The sequence below is a fragment of the Geosmithia morbida genome (genome assembly GCF_012550715.1).
Source record: "Geosmithia morbida isolate 1262 chromosome Unknown scaffold_14, whole genome shotgun sequence".
NCBI lineage: Eukaryota > Fungi > Ascomycota > Sordariomycetes > Hypocreales > Bionectriaceae > Geosmithia > Geosmithia morbida.
Genome location: NW_023336201.1, coordinates 331,990 through 350,011, shown reverse-complemented (window position 1 = coordinate 350,011; position 18,022 = coordinate 331,990). Strand labels below are relative to the sequence as shown.

Sequence of the window (18,022 nt, the reverse complement as noted above, 5' to 3'; positions counted from 1 at the left end):
CATGAAAATGTCCCATCAACCGTCTAATCTCAGTAAACTTCCTTGTGCCGCCCAATGTTAAGTGCTCGTACTAGCACAGTGCCATTCCACCCAATCAGAGCCACGCAATACCCTAAGGCTGGCCGAATTCAATGTCTCCTCACCTTCTTCACCAGGAACAAATCCACCCTCATTCATCGACAAACCCATCATCAACCCTCCACAGCAAGCGCAATGAACATCGTCACTCGCTGCGTCGCGCGTCTGGCGCCCCCCACGGCTAACAAGACCACATTGACCAGGTAAGCAAGCCATCTGGAATTGCGGAGAATCCCCTCGTCGCTTAGATCTCCATCTGACATTCTCCTCTCCCCTGGCAGGACCTTTACCACCTTTACTCCCCTCCGACCGACGGTCCTCCCCGGCGTGTCCTTCCGTCCGTCGACCTTTACGCCTACTTCCACCTCTGCGGCTCCGAACGCAGCTGTAGCCGACCTCGTCCCCACGTCGTCCGTCACGAGCCACCCTGCCCTGCAGCACATGGGCATCCGTTTCGGCCCGCGCAACACGATGAACGGGCACACGCGACTGGTGCAGAAGCGCCGGTCGGGTTTTCTCACGCGCAGGAGGGACAGGACCGGACGCAAGATTCTGCTGAGGAGGAGGATCAAGGGGCGTAGGGAGCTCGCTCAGTGAGCCTAGTTGTCTGTCCTGTCTATACGACCCCCCCCCCCCCCCCCCCCCGCCCCCTCTTTGATTCAATTAGAAGTTTGGGGAGGCAGGGGACAGAAAGGAGAACAACAAGTGTACTACTACTATTATAACAGCATATCTGTGTGATTATCATTACTGTATTTTTTGTTTCAACTGTCTCTTTTTTACATATACAATCCGAGAAGAAAACAAGAGATGATTACTAGGAAAGGATGATCCCCTCCTTCCTTCCCTATACGGGTCCGTCAGTCGCATCATCACAGCTGAGCGTGTCAGCACGGCACACGACGGAAAAGTTGTCGCTCGCGTCGCCCAGCCACACCTTGTACGTGCCATCGACATCCGGGACGACCCAGTCCTGCAGCTCAACGTCCCAGACGCTGAGATCCTTGCGCGTCAGGAACAGGTCTACGGTCTGACTCTCGCCGGGGGCCAACTCGCGCGTCTTCTCAAAGTCACGGAGCTGGATGATGGGCGTGTCCTCGGCCACACCGTCGGGGAACTGGAGATATGCCTGGACGGACGCCTTGCCGGAGAAGTTGCGCGCGCCCGAGTTGGTCACGGTGACGGACAGGGAGTAGGCGACGTCCCAGAGGGCTGGGTTGCCGCCCTGAGCGCCGCCGGCACGCGGGCCCTGGGCCTTCTGCTCGGACGTGTAACCCTCGGGGTAGTGCTCATAGGGTGTCGTTCCCGCCTTGGCGGCGGCCTTCTCGGCATCGTCCTTGCTGAGCCACGAGTAGATGTAGCGCGGGATCTGGTTGAAGCCCGCTGGGGCGACGGCCTCGCTGGCGTCGGGGATGGCCTGGGAGTAGTTGAGCACGGGACCCTTGTCGGGGCGGGCGGGCGGCAGGCGCTGCAGCTGTGTGACCTTGGAGATGGAGGCGTTGCCCATGTCAAAGGTGGTGTAGCTCAGGCCGTGGCCAAAGGCGTACCGGGGCCGGATCGACTCCTTGTTCAGGTAGCGGTAGTCGATGTACAGGCCCTCCGAGTACGTGTCCTGGGCCTGGTTGAGGAAGGCGTGGTCTATGAGTTCCGTCACGCTCGCCGGCATGTCTGCTTCCTGGTACGTGATGGAGTAGGGGAGGTGGCCGCAGGGGGATGTCTCGCCGTACAGCACGTCGGTCAGCGTCTTGCCGGCCTCCTGACCGGGTAGGTGCGTCACCAGGACCGACTTGACGGCCTCGAGGTCGATCCACGGCTCCAGGACCAGCGGCCCCACCGTCTGCACGACGACGACGACGCTGGAGTACCTGGCCGCGGCAGCCTTGACCAGCTGGTCGCCGCCGTGCCACGCCGCCAGCCTGGAGGCGTCACGGTCGCCGTGGTTGCCCTCGACCGTGTACGTGTTCTCGCCGGCGTCGGAGGTGATGAAAACGATGGCCACGTCGCCGTCGGCGGGGTCCTCGTCCAGGCTAGAGGGGAACGAGTCGGTGTTGTAGAACCTGACCCCGCCCTCGGCCGACGACGCGTCGCGCAGCGCAGAGATGGGGTCGTCGAGGTACATGTAGTCTACCGTGCCGGAGCCCCAGCCCTGGCCCAGGGTCCCCTTGTTGCACTTGCGGTCCGCGCAGGCGTTGGGGCCGTCTGCGTTGGCCTGGGCGGCCGTGCCGAAGACGGTGACGGGCGTCGAGGCCCTGAGCGGCAGGAGGTCGTCCTCGTTCTTGAGCATGGTGATGGCGTCGCGCGCCACTGCGCGGGCCACAACGTCGTGGTCCGCCTGCACGGGCACGAACTCGTTGACGATGCCCGTCGGGCTGAGCGGCCAGGCGGCTGCGTAGATGGGCCCCACGGCGTCGTTGGTGTTGGTGTCGAAGTTGGTGGCCGGGAAGCCCTCGTCCTGGCCCATCTGGTACCACGCCGCCACGACGCGCGTCGCCATGTCGTTGAGACGCTCCATCGGCACCGTCCCGTTGAGCGTGGCCCGCGTCATCTCGTACATCCAGTACGAGTTCCCGAACAGAGGGATCTGGGTGTCACCCGGCATGTCCAGGTCCAGTCCGGACAGGGCCGAGTCCACGCCGGACATGTGCGCGAGCCAGTCCGACATGACGAGACCCTGGAAGCCGAGCTCGTCCTTGAGGATACCGTTGATCAGGTACTGGTGCTGGCTGCAGGCGGTACCATTGACCTGTTTTGTGTCGGTCCCCCCCCCGACCCCCAGGTTAGTCAATATCCCACCCCATTCATTCATCGTAGAGGGGCACGGTCAAGGAACGTACAGCATTGTAGGCCGTCATGGCAGCGCCGACGCCGGCACGGACGGCCTCGGCAAAGGGCCACAGGTACAGCTCATGCAGAGTTCGGTCATCTGCACACGACAGCTTGCGTGTCAGTCAGCCATACGAGGGAGGGATAGCTTGGATGCACATGGGCAACCTTACCAATGTTGGAGCTGTAACCCTGCTGGAAGGGGTTATACATGCGGTACATCTCCTGCTCATTGCCGATGAGATGCTTGATGGTGGCGATGACACCCTGGTCCTGGACGCCGCGGACCGTCTCCCTGCCGGCGACGGCCTGGAGGACCGGGTCGGCACCGAATCCCTCCCAGTTACGACCGCCCTTGGGCTTGCGGCCGATGGGACCGATGGTGGGGCCCAGCCAGATGTGCACGCCCTTTCCGCGGGCCTCCTCGCCGATGGCCTTTCCGCGGTCGTACATGAGCTTCTTGTCAAAGGTGGCGCCGACGGTGATGCCATCGGGGAAGACGGTGACGTTGTCAGCCTGGCGAACGCCGTTGGCGGCATCGTTGAGGCAGAGCTGGGGGAAACCCAGGCGGTACGCCGAGCCAGTGTTGCCGTTGCATCGGCTGCCGTCGCGTCAGTATTCATCAGCAATGTCACAAGTTGAGTGGTGTGGTGTGGATGCAATGTGCAAGCCAAGGTCAACCAACTCACGCTGTTGAAGTGTCAGCCATACCTAGTCATCACATATCTGCGGGGAGAGACCAAGGAGAATGAAAACAAAACAAAACAAAACAAAACAAAACATGAGAGAGAACGTACCCATGAAGATACCAGATCCAGCAGTAATGTTGGTCTTCTCCGCCAACGTCATGCGGTCCACGAGCGCCTTGGCCTTGTCGTAGCTCTCGGCCCAGCTGTCGACCCATCCGCCGTAGGGGGAAGGATAGTACGGAGGAGAGTAGTATCCCTCTGGGACGTCGGACCTCTTGTCCGCTACCGGGGAGGCCGAGGCCAACGAGGCCAAGAGCAAGATGTTCTTCAAGCCCATGGTGACGGTTGGTTATCGTCGGCGTTGACGAGTCGTCCTAGGGTCAGGTCTATCAACTTGAACTTGGGGTGAGAGACCTAGGGTGAGGACTTGGGGGGGGGAGGTGAGACCTGGGGATTATAAAGGAACCCATGTCATGAATTCATTAGAGGGAGGGAGAAACCTGGCCCAGATTACAATACCGATGATCATACCCTCTTTTTTTTTTTTTTTCCCCCCCCCCCCCCCCCCCTTAATTGAGTCCTTGACAGATTACCTACTCCGTACATAACACTGAATATTATCACCAGGCACATGCATATATGTATATCATGGGGTACATAATATCTATATCCAGGCACATGCATATTATGTTATATCCATCTACATCATGGGGTACATCCATCGTGCTCAGGGGAGGTGGGGTCGGTTCGAAAAGTCAGGGGTGCAAGTTCGCGCGGTTCTACGTAGTAGAGATAACGACTAATGATAATACTACATATAACTCAAGTACTCGTACAGATTACTCGCAAGAAGGTAAACATAGTCAAGGGGGCGGGGGGGGACGGATGGGCACACTAAGGACTCTAGTTTTACGTCGTGTTGATCTCTGGACAGCTGATAATGTCGTGACATTCGGATAGCTGAAGACTAGTTGTCTAGTGATTGCTACTAATACTCGGTAATATTCGGTATGACACATATTAATATTAGGAGTACAGATTAGTGAAACCTCGGTTGGGGGCGATTGAGAATAGTACGAGTATTATCAGTGGCATAAGGCTCTAAAGAAATGAAGAAGAGAGATGGTGATGATGACGGTGATGATGAAGCCAACTAGCTACTGCATCACGTGGGATGTGAGAAAACAAGGACCGACTGGTGACCACGTGACTATATGGCCTAAGGCCATCAACGGGTTACGACTTATGGACTCTGTTCAGAGCAATAGATGAATTGAGAGGCCCGAGGTGTGGGACGGTAATAAGATGATTGGCACTTCCTTGGGTTGAACGGGGTATTGTCATGATATCAACGCAAGGCATAAGTTCATTTCGAGCTACCTCCACTCTATCAGGCATCATCAACGTAGCGAGGAACTTCTTATAGCAGATGAGCTCTCTGCAGCAACCACAACCCGAGACCAAGGCCCCAAGGTCAAGAAGAACAGAAGGACAGAGAGGGTGGGGGTGGGCATGGACAGTTCAATCGGTTTCGTACCTGTATTGATATAGGTCGACCTGTATTATGACAGGTAGACTCGCCGGTAGACTCGCCGGTAGACTCGCCGGTAGACTCTCGGAGTCGCGGTAGAGCTGTACAGATTACAGATTACCAGACATGATATTAGCCAAGAAGAGGAGGGCGCAGTCAATATTATATGCGGGAAAACGGATATTACCCCGGTCAGAAAGTGCAAAAGCTATGGTCGCGTGAACGGTGAGCCCGATGAAGAGAAGAAGAAAGAAGACATGTGCCGTGACGAAAGATAGATGATTTAACATGATATGATATGATAGATGATATTATAGTATTATAAGGGGGGAGGGGGGTGTTTCCCAGTATTATTGAGTATCATTGACAAACATCTCGACTCCTATTCCGGTCATATCTCCGCCGTTGTGCAGCATGCAGCAGCATCTCCTTCATCGCATAATCGCATAACCGGAACGAGGTGCAGAATCAAGAGTTGTGTGACAAGGATAATATTGTTCCCTTAGATCTTTTTTTCTTCTTCTTTCTTCTTCTTTCCTTGTCTCGTCTTATTACTTGTTCGGAGCATTCAATTGTCTTATTGTCTTTGATATTCAGTCTACAGATGAACCAATCTTGTCCACATGAAAACTTCTCTAATCTCACCCACCTCGCCTCGATGTCGGAGACATCACGGAACCCTCTCTATCTCTCTCTATCCTCACATTGACCATCAAAATGATCTGGCATCCTCGATGTTATAATTATATATATGTATGTATATATGTGTATATAATATATATAAGGCCAAGGCCTAGGAAAGAAAGGGGAATAAAAAGTATCACTACGGATTACTGCCACCATCTTCCCCACTCTATTTGTGTGAATGCCCTCCTTTTTTTTCTTCAGAGATAGAATCCGCGCTTTTTTCCTCCTCAACCAACCCCCCCCAAATGTAGACATTTCTCTCCATGACGAGTAGAGACTCGACATAGAAAACTTTGTCATCGTCAGTGGCAGTCTCTCGGGTCTAATAATGACCTCTTGCCTGACAGAGGATGTCAAACATTCTCGTCCTGATCCCTGAGGCTGGCACTGTCGAGACACCTCTGCTTCTAGAGCTGTCTGACGATATCGATAGGACTTTCACACCGAGAATAGGTCTTCATATGCTTTTTGATAGTGGTTGGATTTGATACGAGAGGGCTGATACGATAATCAGTTATCGACATCGGGATCCCTGAATCACCGCAGCTAGAGAAAGAGAGAGAGAGAGAGAGAGAGAGAGAGACGAGACGATTGAGATTTCAATCCACCCCTTCCGTCACCATGCCCTGGGCATTAGGAACGCCGACGAGGATGACGCCACGCGGCACCCGCACGTCCTTGACCTTCATGCACCCAAACACGTTGACCTCCCTGATACGGGGGCAGGAGCGGAAGATGCAGCCGAGTATGTAGTCGGTAACCTCCTCGCAGAAGCTGATCTCGAGCTTCCTGAGCTCCGGATAGAGCTGGGCACCCCCGAAAACGTCCTCAAAGGCCTGGCGCGAGATGTTGCGGCATGCGTGGACGTTGAGCTTGCGCAGCCCGCTGCCCGAGTGCGCCATGAGAGCCTTGAACCCTCGGCTGCAGAGACCGACGTGGTCCTCGTTGTCACGCGGCTTCGAGGCGCTCACGTATCGGCACTTCTCGAGGTCGAGGAACTCGAGCGCCTGGTTCTGCCAGCCCGAGAAGAGCCCGGCGAAGCCGGCGTCGGTCATGTGCTCGCTCTCCGTGATGCGCAGCTTGGTCAGGCGACGACAGTGCGTGCGGATGGCCGCCAGTACGTTGTCGTCAGCCAGAGGAACCGCATTGAGCGACAGGGTGACCAGGTTGGCACCCACACCGGTTACGGCGTGGCTGATGGCCGATGGCGACAGGCTGTGCCGCAGCCGCAGGCCTATGTGCCGGAGGGTGGGTATCTCGGCGAGGGTGCGGACTCCAGCGTCGCCGACCTTTTGGTTGTTCTCAATCTTGACCTTCTCGATGGCCGGGCAGTGCGTCTTGATGACGCCTACGGTCTCGTCGCCGAAATGTCGGTCGGTATAATAGACCTGCAGAGTGCGCAGGGGACCGCCTTTGGCGCGGAGGAACTGATGCCATTTCTCCTCGCTCAGCAGGTTGGCTCCGTGCAGGTAGAAGCTCTCGAGTTGCATGGCCTCGCGCGAGAGCACGTAGTCCATGACGCTATCCTTGAACTGTATGGCACACTTCGCCTTGAACCGCCGCAGGTGCGAACCCGTCACCTGGAAGATGCTCATCAGATCTCGCTCATTCAGCCGCGCCCCGTCGTAGATGTGCACCATCTCCGTCCCCGGTTGGACGAAGAGGGGGAGCGTTTCCGCCCGCAGGAGCCGTTGCTTCGAGAAGATGCGCGCGATCTTGTCCACCAGGTGCTCGGGAAGGTCTCCCAAGCTCTCGGCCATATCCACGTTCTTGGCCAGCGTCTGCACGCAGAGGGTCGACAGCGATTTGGCCCCCACGTCGCCATCCAGTAGCCGGCTCTGCACAGCTCGCCTTGCGCCTATCCCGCCGGTTTGGCGGCGCGCCGGCGTTGGCTTCTTCTTCTTCTTGGGTTGCTGGCCTTGCCGCTCCTTGGCCACCTCTCGTCCGCACGGCGCGCAGAGGAGACCTCCATCCGGTCCGGCCACCGAGTAAGGGGTCACGGTGAAGCGCTTATCGCACATGGCGCAGTTCCCCATCTGTCCCGGCAGCGGCGCGTGCCTCTCGTTGAACAGGGCCCGCGCGATCTCATCGTCGGAATTGTCGTCGGAATTTGCTCCCTTCTTGCGCTTCTTCAACGCCCTGCCCCCTTTACTCTTTTCTATCGTCTTCTCCTTGGCCGCCTGAGCGTTTGCCTCGCCAGCATTGACTGCTGATTGCCGTCGCGAGCTTCTCCTGGCCTGGACTGGACTTGTCTCTACTTCTTCCGCTGCCTCGGGGTTCTCCCCTCCTCCGTTCTCCTGCGCCTGTTGGATTGCAGCTTGTCTCCGCTGATCGGCCGAATCTCTGATCTGCTGGGCCGAAATGTTGTGTGAAGCAAGAAAGTCTGTCAAGGCCGACTGAGGGCCTGTTATGTTCCGCCTGGGCCTTTGGTTGCCATCATAGTCACCGTTGGGCTGATTCTGTTGCGGTCGCACCCTGGGTGGATTGGTCAGCCAAGATGACGCTCAACGGGGATCTGGTGATGGGAGGTGACCGACATGATGAAGCCTCAATCAGCCACCAATTTGATAAAAGGACCGCACGCGCCGTCTTCACAAGGTAGCAATGATATGAAAAACAAACCAAAAAAAAAACCCTCTCAATAAAAGAAAAGAAGAAAAAAAAGAAGAAAAAACAGGTGCCTAAAACGAAGCCGGTTCTCCCCATGAGCTGCACTTTCGTGGCGGAGGCGATGAATAGCGTCAAGGCGTGCACAGTGCAGGCGCGAGTCATCCACGATATCATGTGACATGGTAGTGATTTCTTTTAAACCCCTGCATGACAGCATAGATGCACTGTCGAGACACAGTAAGGCAGTCACGGTTCACCACCCAAACTGGCTGTAACTACGTTCACAGGTACAGTGACGATTCGAAGAGTCACACACAGTCATCTCAATTCCCTGCTCCAAGGCACGTGCTTTCGCGTTTCTAAGCGTCTTTCGGGCGAAATCTGAATGCCTAAGTCTCTCTAAGAGCCTCCGAGGTGGCGATAAGGAGAATTATAATCGAGGTAGACACTGTGTGTGTGTGGACTGGCGCCTTCCCTGTTCTACTTTTGTGCCTGCTTATTGTGTACAGGTAGAAGTAAAGCGGCACCGTATGATCCTCCTTTGGGTCAAGCAACGTTAGATTTTCACCATCGTTTCTTCCTGTCCATCGCACAGCGTGTGTGTCCCTCGTCCTCTTTACGTTGGTAGTGCTTGCGGCGCTTCATTCTCTCTCGTCGTTTAATATCACCCACCTACCGTCCTTCTTACTGTGGCTTTCACCTGCTCTCGCTTCACGTCCGCGCCCCGGCTCTAGCATCGGTTACCGAAAGAAGAGTATCTGTTCAACTTTACTTGACCTGCATTCTTTTGGATCGAGTTATCCAGTACAATGCCTCGTCGACCATTACGGGTCGTGTCTCGGGAAGCCACGGAGAATGGTGAGCATACATATTCGTATATGTCGAAAGCAAGCAGGAGCCGGTCTGGCATTCACCCATACTGACAGCCATTTCAGATTCCTCTGCTGAGATTCCAGCTGGTAGCACCGGCCGCGTCGCCCAGTCTAGATCATCCTTTAACCTAGCTAATAGTGTCGCGTTTGATGCTGCCGCTGACGCCACCACCGCTTCCGAAAACCAGGTGAGCCAGCCAACAAGACATGGTAGTGATCAGACACGCAAGTCCATTCAACCGGAAACTGGTCCAGCGCTGGCGCCTGCCAAGAGGGCTGCATCTGCCGCGCGAGATTCGACGTCTTCTGTCCCTACACCCGCGGACGCAACCTCGGGGAGCGAGTACTCCACGCCCGCCACCAGTAATCCTACGCCCACTGCTACGGACATCCCCGGAACCTTGAGACCGAAAAGTTCCTTTGAGGTCCGTATTCCTTCTAGGGGTTTGGATAAGGAGCGCGGTCTGCGGAGCAGCAGATACTCGATGAGATCTTCAGCGAGATCGAGACAACTGCAGATTTCCGATAGCAACGATGAGCTCGACAACGCCGAGTTTTCCAATGACTCGCCTGATGCTTTGGCTGCTCGAAGAATGCAGAGAAAGGAGGATAGACTCGCCGACGCTCAAATGGCTTCCTCTTCTGCCCATTCATCGTCTCGCAGGACTTCAGCTAGGAACAAGTTTACTGCCAACACTCCTCAGGTGCAAAAATTAGCTTCTGTGAAGCGTTCGGGAACCTTTACCGGAGCCTCAGGGAGGCCTTCGAAGAAGCCCAAAGCCTCGACAGATCTCAAAGATGACGTGGACATGGACCAAGATACAGAGGTCGCCCGTCAGCTACAGGAAGAAGAGTATAATCGAGATAACGATAACGATGCCCCATTTTCGACAACAGACGTTGGAGAGGACTCGGAAGGTACCGATGACGAGTACAATGAGGATTCTGAGCCGCTTGCACTTACTGCTAGGCGTCGTCGGGAGTCCCGGCGTAATTTTCTCGAACCTCTGGAGCTCGGGGAGGCAGAAGAGCAAGAGAGTCAATCTAGCATGCCGCCCTCTGACACGAATGATTCTAACCCAGGCGTGGATTCGGACTCGGACGCGGAGTCGGTAGCAATAGTTACAGAGCAGCGACGCCAATATAGAACTCCCACCAGCGCCGGCCGTGGTCGCGTCAAACGAGAGCGTTTCCGTCTCGAACACCATCATCCAGAGGTAACGACCATGTGGAGTGAGCTGCAGATGATTCCCGTCCTCCGACCCGACAGGGCAGAGCAGCCCCGAACAATATCGCGCATGCTCAAACCATTCCAGCTCGAAGGTCTTGCCTGGATGAAGGCCATGGAGAGGACCGAATGGAAGGGGGGCCTCCTTGGGGATGAGATGGGGCTGGGAAAGACGATACAGGCAGTCTCGCTCATCATGTCCGACTATCCGGCGAAGCAGCCCTCTTTGGTGCTGGTACCGCCCGTCGCCCTGATGCAATGGCAGTCGGAAATCAAGGACTACACCGACGGCACTCTCAAGACGTTTATCTTCCACGGCACCAACCAAAAGTCCAAGGCCATGACGGTTAAGGACCTCAGAAAGTTTGATGTCGTCATGATGTCTTACAACAGCCTGGAGTCGATGTACCGCAAACAGGAGAAGGGCTTCAAGCGCAAGGACGGCATGCACAAGCAGGGTAGTGTCATACATGCCATCAAATTCCACCGCATCATCTTGGACGAGGCCCACAGCATCAAGACAAGAAGCACCATGACAGCCAAGGCCTGCTTCGCCCTCAAAACCGACTACCGCTGGTGCCTCTCGGGCACGCCTCTTCAGAACCGCATCGGCGAGTTCTTCTCGCTTATCCGATTCCTAAACATTCGGCCCTTTGCCTCGTACCTATGCAAGCAGTGCCCCTGCGAGACGCTGGAGTGGTCGATGGGTGCCGACAAACGATGCTCGCACTGCCACCACGCGGCAATGCAGCACGTCTCTCTCTTCAACCAAGAGCTGCTGAACCCCATTCAGCATTACGGAAATGCAGGACCGGGCTTCCGAGCGTTCAAGAAGCTGCGGTTGCTGACGGATCGCATCATGCTCCGTCGTCTCAAAAAGGACCACACCAACTCGATGGAACTGCCCGTCAAGGAGATTTACATTGACCGGCAATTCTTCGGCGAGGAGGAGAATGACTTTGCCAACAGCATCATGACCAGCGGCCAGCGCAAGTTTGATACGTATGTGGCCCAGGGCGTGATGCTCAACAACTACGCCAACATATTTGGCCTCATCATGCAGATGAGACAGGTGGCCGATCACCCAGATCTGATCCTCAAGAAAAACTCCGAGGGCGGGCAGAATGTCCTGGTGTGCTGCATCTGCGACGAGCCGTCCGAGGATACAGTGCGCAGCCGGTGCAAGCATGACTTTTGCAGGGCCTGCGTGGCGAGCTACGTTCGGTCGACGGAAACCCCGGACTGCCCACGCTGCCACATCCCGCTGTCGATCGATCTGGAGCAGCCCGAGATTGAGCAGGACGAGACGCTTGTCAAGAAGACGTCCATTATCAACCGTATCAAGATGGACAACTGGACGTCGTCGTCCAAGATTGAGCTCCTGGTCCACGAGCTGCACAAGCTTCGCTCGGACAATGCCACGCACAAGTCCATCATATTCTCCCAGTTCACGACGATGCTGCAACTCATCGAGTGGCGTCTGCGCCGTGCAGGAATCACGACTGTCATGCTCGATGGCAGCATGACTCCCGCCCAGCGCCAGGCATCTATTGAACACTTCATGAACAATGTAGATGTCGAGTGTTTTCTCGTATCCCTCAAAGCGGGCGGTGTTGCTCTCAACTTGACGGAGGCTTCAAGAGTATTCATTGTTGACCCGTATGTCCTTCTCTCCTTCTCCCCCCTCTATGTTTATCCGTCTGCTTCCTCTGTTTGCTAACTCTTGGTAAAAATAGGTGGTGGAACCCGGCTGCAGAATGGCAATCGGCCGACCGTTGCCACCGCATAGGCCAGACACGACCCTGCACCATTACGCGGCTGTGCATCGAAGACTCGGTCGAGAGCCGCATGGTACTTATTCAGGAGAAGAAGACGAGCATGATTCATTCGACGGTGAATTCCGACGACAAGGCCATGGAATCTCTTAGTCCCGAGGACATGCAGTTCTTATTCAGGGGATCTTGACCAACCCCCCCAACTTCCAACCCCAACCTCTCTTTTTCTCTTCTTCTATCATTATCTATCTCACCTTTTTTTTTTAAAAAAAAAAAAGATGAGCGAAATCACAATGTGCTTTTGAAACATGATTACGTTTTCTGGATGAGATTCCTGTATAGTACAGTTCAGATAAAGTATTGGAGTATTTGTGTGTAGAAGAAGAGGTTGAATTGTATTGTTTCATCTGAGCTTCTCGTACCAATGTGCATACAGCTCAATGACATATAACGCGACACACATCACGAATAATCCGTGTCGAGAACAGCAACACTAAGCTCTGGCAGCTCAAATGTAAACGCACCATCAGACCCGGCCTCGAGGATAGATGTGTTGGTGTTGACGACGTTCTCGCCGGTGAAGGGGTCGTTGAAAGCGTAGGGGTCATCAGCCGTGAGCAGAGTCAGCTGGGCCTTTGTGCCGGCCTCGAGACCGTCAAAGACGACGGAGAAAGGCACGGGGGCGTGGTCGGTGGTGTTGTAGACGGCAGCCTTGAGGATGCGCGAGCCCGTAGCGTTCTGGGTGCCGGCGACGTAGAAGGCCGGGTCGAAGACGGGGTCCTGGACAGGGAGGGTGTGAGAGATGGGATGGGCGGCGAACAGGCTCCAGACGTAGGCGGAGGTGGAGGCGGTAGTGAGGGAGTGGTCGGCAGCGAAGCTGAGGATGGTGGCGGGCCACTGGGAGCGGTCGAGGCTGCGCAGGACGGGGGCGTAGAAGGTGGCGATGAGGCGGTCGGCGTTGCGCTCGTAGCCGATGAGGCTGACGGCCTCGGCGACGGACCCGATCCACCAGGGGAACGGCATCATGGCGTTACCATCGGTGGGGGACGTGGTCACGCCGTTGGGAGCTGTGGCGGCCACCTCGCCGACGATGTGGGGCACGTCGTTGTTGTCGAACAGGTTGAAGCCGGTGACCAGGTTGTCGGGCAGAAGGTAGGCGTGATAGTCGCCCACGGCGCCAGCCGGAATGTCCTCGTAGCCGTTTGTCGTGGCCCCGGACGAGATGACGGTCAGGTCCGGGTAGGCGTCGCGGATGGCGGAGAACATGAGCGGGAAGCGGTAGGCCTTGTACGAATCCCATCCGCCGTTGAGCCAGTCCTCGTTGCCGACCTCGACGTAGCGGAGAGGGAAGGGTTCTGCGTGTCCGAGAGAGGCGCGCACCGCACCCCACTTGGTGGTGTTGGCGCCGATGACGAACTCGATCTCGGCCAGGGCATCGTCGATGATGGGCTGGTAGTCGGCTTCCGAGACTATGTCGCCGTTCAGAGCGAGGCCGGCGTATACTCCCACCACTTTGTTCGCCGTCAGCCACATTCAGAGCAGAGGGAAAGAAGAAGAAGAAAAAGAGACCCCGGGGGGGGGGGGGGGGGGGGGGGGGTAAGGGCGAAGGGGAAGTATGAGAAGAAAAAACGAAGGGAAACATAACAAGGTTCAAAGGCGACCGAAGGGAGGATCAAAAATGATCAGCAAATTCAAAAAAGGAGAAAGCGACTGAAGGGAGGACCGAGAAAGAAGAGGAAAAATAAAATACCGATTTCAAGATCCATATCTTCCGCCCAGAGGAGATACTCTAGCAATCCCAAGCCGTTGGTCTGCTGATAACCCCAGACACCATCGAAACCAGGACGGCCCTCGAGGTCACCGAGGGTATTCTTCCAGTCCCACCACGTCTTCCCCGTCAGGCCCTCGAGCATGTTCCCTCCGGGCAGGCGGATCACGGAAGGGTTGAGAGCCTTGAGGGCGTCTGCCAGGTCGATCCGTAGACCGTTGGCGCGACCCTTGTACGTCGGTGGGAAGAGGCTGATGAGGTTGAGGTTTAGGGAGTCACCGGTCAGACCCTACAGGGGGGAAAAAAAGGTTAGCTTTTTTTTCTCTCTCTTTTTTCTCCCTCTTTTTCCCTCTTCATTTTCTCTCTCTCTCTCTCTCTCTCTCTCTCCCCATGTCCTTCTCGTGTGTGTATAGGGGGGTAAAACAAGGAGGGGAAGGAGGGGGGGTGGCAGAAAGAAAAACATACAGAAGGATCAAACGTCAGCGTAAATGTATTGTTGCTACTAGGCGCATCGACGTCGGGCACAAGCTCAAAGGTATGCTTGACCCATTCATCCTCCTGGGCGAGGCTGTCAACCTCGACCGAGGCGAAGACCTCGTCGTCCACCAGGGCGCTCTGCAGGCTGGCCGTGAAGACGCCGTCGTACCCTCCGTATACCCAGAAGCTGCCGGTGTACACCTGTCCGTGGGTGACTTGGATGCCCCAGTAGCCGTCGTTGCTCAGGCCGGCGGCAGAGACAGAGCCGGAGTCGCCGGGCTTGACGGTGACGGACACGTCGAGCGCGTCGGAAAGCGGAGGGCCCTCCCCGTCCAGGGACAGGACCGTCCCCTCGCCTACGGCCGTCCACCCGTCCAGGGAGGCGGGGAAGGCGGTCGTGTTCTGGAAGGCCCGGTTGCGCACCAGCTCGGCGTACACGCCGCCGTCGCCAGAGTTGGAGATGTCCTCGTGCAGGAAGCCGTACTGGTGTCCCGACGTTGCGTTTCCGCCCGACGAAGACACCACGATGTCTAGGGCTGATGAGCCGGTCGCCAGTGCTAGGCTACCGAATATGAAGGACCTCATCGTCGGGTTTGTTTCTTTCTTCTTCTTCTTCTTCTTTCTTCTTGTAACTGACTTATGGCTCTTCACTCTTGATGTCTTTCCATCCTGACGGGTAAGGGAAGCCTAATGCTATTTATACTTGTTTTCTTCTTCCTTCTTCCCCCTCACCGCGACATTGCGTCCCGGTCGAAGTCTATTCTCTCTCCGAGATCGAATATCACTTCCCCGAAAGACATAATGTGGGGAGACCCAATGTGGAGAGACTTCGGGGAACGCGGGGGAGGAGAAGAGGAAGAAAGGTGGGTTTTTGTTTCTTCGAGATTATCGTATGAGTAATCCACACACACCTTGTTCGAGAGATGGCTTCTTGATTCGCGCGCGTAACGATGATAGTTGGAGAAGTTGCTGGATCCAGGTTGCCCCGATGCAACGCTGCACGGAGAATAGAAATCGCACTGCCGCGTCATGGGACCGCGTATGCGGCCTTAAAAAGACACGTCCCAATATTGCCTGTATATGTAAGTGGTGCCATTGCCGGAATATACTTGTCCGAGTTGACGATTCGAGCGGTTGCAATTTGACCGGGTTGGGTTATGACGAAATCAGGTCACGACTTCAGGACTGTGCATAGCCAAGAGACCCAATACGAGAACATCTATGCGGGCAAGTAGACATGGTGAATAGAGAGACATGGGGGGGGGAGCGTGGTGTGTGGTTGAAAGGTCCGAAAGATGGCATGACATGCACATACGTACGACTCCTCTGGACCTGAATGTATTCAAAAATAAAGATAAAATAAAAAACAGATGAGGGGGAGGGGGAGAAAACGATGTAACCCATTTTCCATAGTTTTCCCGTCTATCCATCCAATCACACAAACCTCCAAGAAGACAGGAATCCAGACCGGGAAACGAGTAAGGCCATATATGGGCTGCACTCAGACGCAAGTCAGGAGTACAACCAAGTCCTCATCACAGATCAACCAAGGCCTGAGCCCCGGGCTCACTGCAGACGTAAATCACGTCATGAGCGTTGGAGAAGCCGTTGAACTGGGTGGCCGAACACTTGGTATAGGCGCCCATGTGCTCAAAGTACAGCCAGTCACCTACGTCGAGCACCGTGCCGAACCGGACGCTCTCGGTGATGCGGTCGATGCCGTCGCACGTGGGGCCCCAGACCGAGTACTCGATACCCTCGCCGACCGAGACGGGGTGGGACGGGGCTGTGTCGTACATGGTCTTTCCCTGAGCGCGCAGGATGCGCGGCACGGGGTTCTGGTGGTCAAAGATGATGCTGGAAAAGTTTCCGTACACGCCGTCGTTGACGTAGGCCATGTAGCTCTTGCCGTCGAGGGTGGGGTCCTCGACGGTGCGACGAGCGATGATGTTGCAGGCGATGGTGAAGGCTGACGACACGTAGTACCGGCCGGGCTCAGCGATGATGTCGACGTTGGAGCCGGCCGGGAAGTACTCGTCGAGGACGCCGCTGAGGACGGCAGCCATGTCCTCGAACGAGTCGCCGCAGAAGCCGCCGCCGACGTCCAGGGTGCGCATGTGGAAACCGCGCTCGCGGCCCTGCTGGAAGACGACGTGGGCGTCGCGCACGGCCTTGATGAAGGCCATGGGGTCCGAGGCGCCGGAGCCGACGTGGAAGCTGACGCCGACGACGTTGAGGCCCAGGTCGCGGGCGAGGGTCAGCAGGCCCTCGGTCGTTTCCATGGAAGTGCCGAACTTCATGCTGAGGCGGCACAGGCTCGACGTGTCGTCGGTGGTGATGCGCAGGAACAGCTCGGCCCCGGGGAAGAGCTTGGCGATCTTGTAGAGCTCGTCGGCATTGTCAAACGTCATCTGCTTGACGCCGACCGACTTGACGAAGCGGACGTACGAGTTGGTCTTGCAGGGCTGGGCGTAGATGATACGATCGGCCGGGGTACCGATGGACAGAACCTGCTCAATCTCCGTCTTGGAGGCGCAGTCGAAGCCGGTTCCGAGCTGGGCAAGGAGCTTGAGGACCCTGGGATCGGGGTTGCACTTGACGGCGTAAAAGGGCTTGATGCGGGGCAGGTTCTTCTTCCAGCGGAGGTGCTGGCGGTAGACTTCGCCGAGGTCAGCGACGAAGAAGGTATCCTCGTCGCCAGGGTCGCACATTTCATGGTCAATGGCCTCGACGCGCTGGTGGAGAGCGTTTCCGATCAGCTTCTTGGGGTCGATGATGGCGGCACCATGGGTGGCGGCGGTCATGGCGGCGGTCCTGGCGGTGGAGTCGTCGTCGGGGGCACCAGCCTCCACCAAGAGGTGTGGACTCTTTATAAAATTGTCATGATTGTTCTGGGTATGGCAATCGATGGTGACAGTTGACATGACCATATCCCAGGTGTTGAATCGCACAGAGCGCTTTATTCAAACAGAAGTCTTTCTTCGGCGTCCGGCTGATGGTCTCTCTGAGAGGAGTGGGGGGGAGAGAGAAACAGCTCGGTGAGAGGTGGTGTATATATATATATACCAGTGAGGATATAAATATATATATATATATCAAAAAAGAGTATCTAGTCGTCGTTGGGGACTTTGGTTTTAGGGTGGTCGAAAGCGATAGCAGACTATTCCCTCAATGGACTGGCGAGGCCTCCACGACTCCTCCTCGGTAAGAGGAAGAGCGACTGGATTCCTCCTATGCGGCAGCTGGCGGTTGGGGGGGAACGGTGGGGACCGACGATGGTTGTTGCGGCGCGAGCCGGGAATTGGCAGTAGCAGGATGACGTCGGCGAGCTTAGGAGTGAACAGGAGCGGAAGGGGGAGGAGGCGGGATGCCGTTGATGATGTGGCTCGGCTTGCGCAGGCTGAAATCACCGTCGCTTACGGCCAAGAAAGCCGTGTTGGGCAGGAATAGAGGCCTTTGGATGGGGCCAAACCAAAGGCGAGTA

General features: G+C 56.1%; 6 protein-coding genes across 6 annotated transcripts; 2 read left to right on the top strand and 4 right to left on the bottom strand.

Moving 5' to 3' along the window:
* Positions 1-213: 213 nt before the first annotated feature.
* GMORB2_2702 (large subunit ribosomal protein L34) lies at positions 214-675 on the top strand (the record flags this gene model as incomplete). The annotated part of the gene is made up of 2 exons (XM_035464680.1): positions 214-281; positions 360-675. The coding sequence occupies 2 exons, from the start codon at positions 214-216 to the stop codon at positions 673-675; spliced, it is 384 nt and encodes a 127-aa protein (XP_035319350.1).
* A 250-nt stretch (positions 676-925) lies between these two features.
* Positions 926-3,927, bottom strand: GMORB2_2701 (Periplasmic beta-glucosidase; the record flags this gene model as incomplete). The annotated part of the gene is made up of 4 exons (XM_035464679.1): positions 926-2,821; positions 2,913-3,001; positions 3,075-3,502; positions 3,695-3,927. 4 exons carry the CDS (start codon positions 3,925-3,927, stop codon positions 926-928), a joined length of 2,646 nt encoding a protein of 881 aa, XP_035319349.1.
* Positions 3,928-6,407: 2,480 nt separating this feature from the next.
* Positions 6,408-8,347, bottom strand: GMORB2_2700 (DNA repair protein RAD7; the record flags this gene model as incomplete). Its single annotated transcript, XM_035464678.1, has 2 exons — positions 6,408-8,267; positions 8,342-8,347. The coding sequence occupies 2 exons, from the start codon at positions 8,345-8,347 to the stop codon at positions 6,408-6,410; spliced, it is 1,866 nt and encodes a 621-aa protein (XP_035319348.1).
* An 880-nt stretch (positions 8,348-9,227) lies between these two features.
* GMORB2_2699 (DNA repair protein RAD16) lies at positions 9,228-12,483 on the top strand (the record flags this gene model as incomplete). The annotated part of the gene is made up of 3 exons (XM_035464677.1): positions 9,228-9,276; positions 9,354-12,177; positions 12,255-12,483. The coding sequence occupies 3 exons, from the start codon at positions 9,228-9,230 to the stop codon at positions 12,481-12,483; spliced, it is 3,102 nt and encodes a 1,033-aa protein (XP_035319347.1).
* A 272-nt stretch (positions 12,484-12,755) lies between these two features.
* Positions 12,756-15,123, bottom strand: GMORB2_2698 (alpha-L-arabinofuranosidase; the record flags this gene model as incomplete). Its single annotated transcript, XM_035464676.1, has 3 exons — positions 12,756-13,804; positions 14,044-14,290; positions 14,578-15,123. The coding sequence occupies 3 exons, from the start codon at positions 15,121-15,123 to the stop codon at positions 12,756-12,758; spliced, it is 1,842 nt and encodes a 613-aa protein (XP_035319346.1).
* Positions 15,124-16,073: 950 nt separating this feature from the next.
* Positions 16,074-17,342, bottom strand: GMORB2_2697 (ornithine decarboxylase; the record flags this gene model as incomplete). The annotated part of the gene is made up of 1 exon (XM_035464675.1): positions 16,074-17,342. One exon carries the CDS (start codon positions 17,340-17,342, stop codon positions 16,074-16,076), a length of 1,269 nt encoding a protein of 422 aa, XP_035319345.1.
* Between the last annotated feature and the right edge of the window lie 680 nt (positions 17,343-18,022).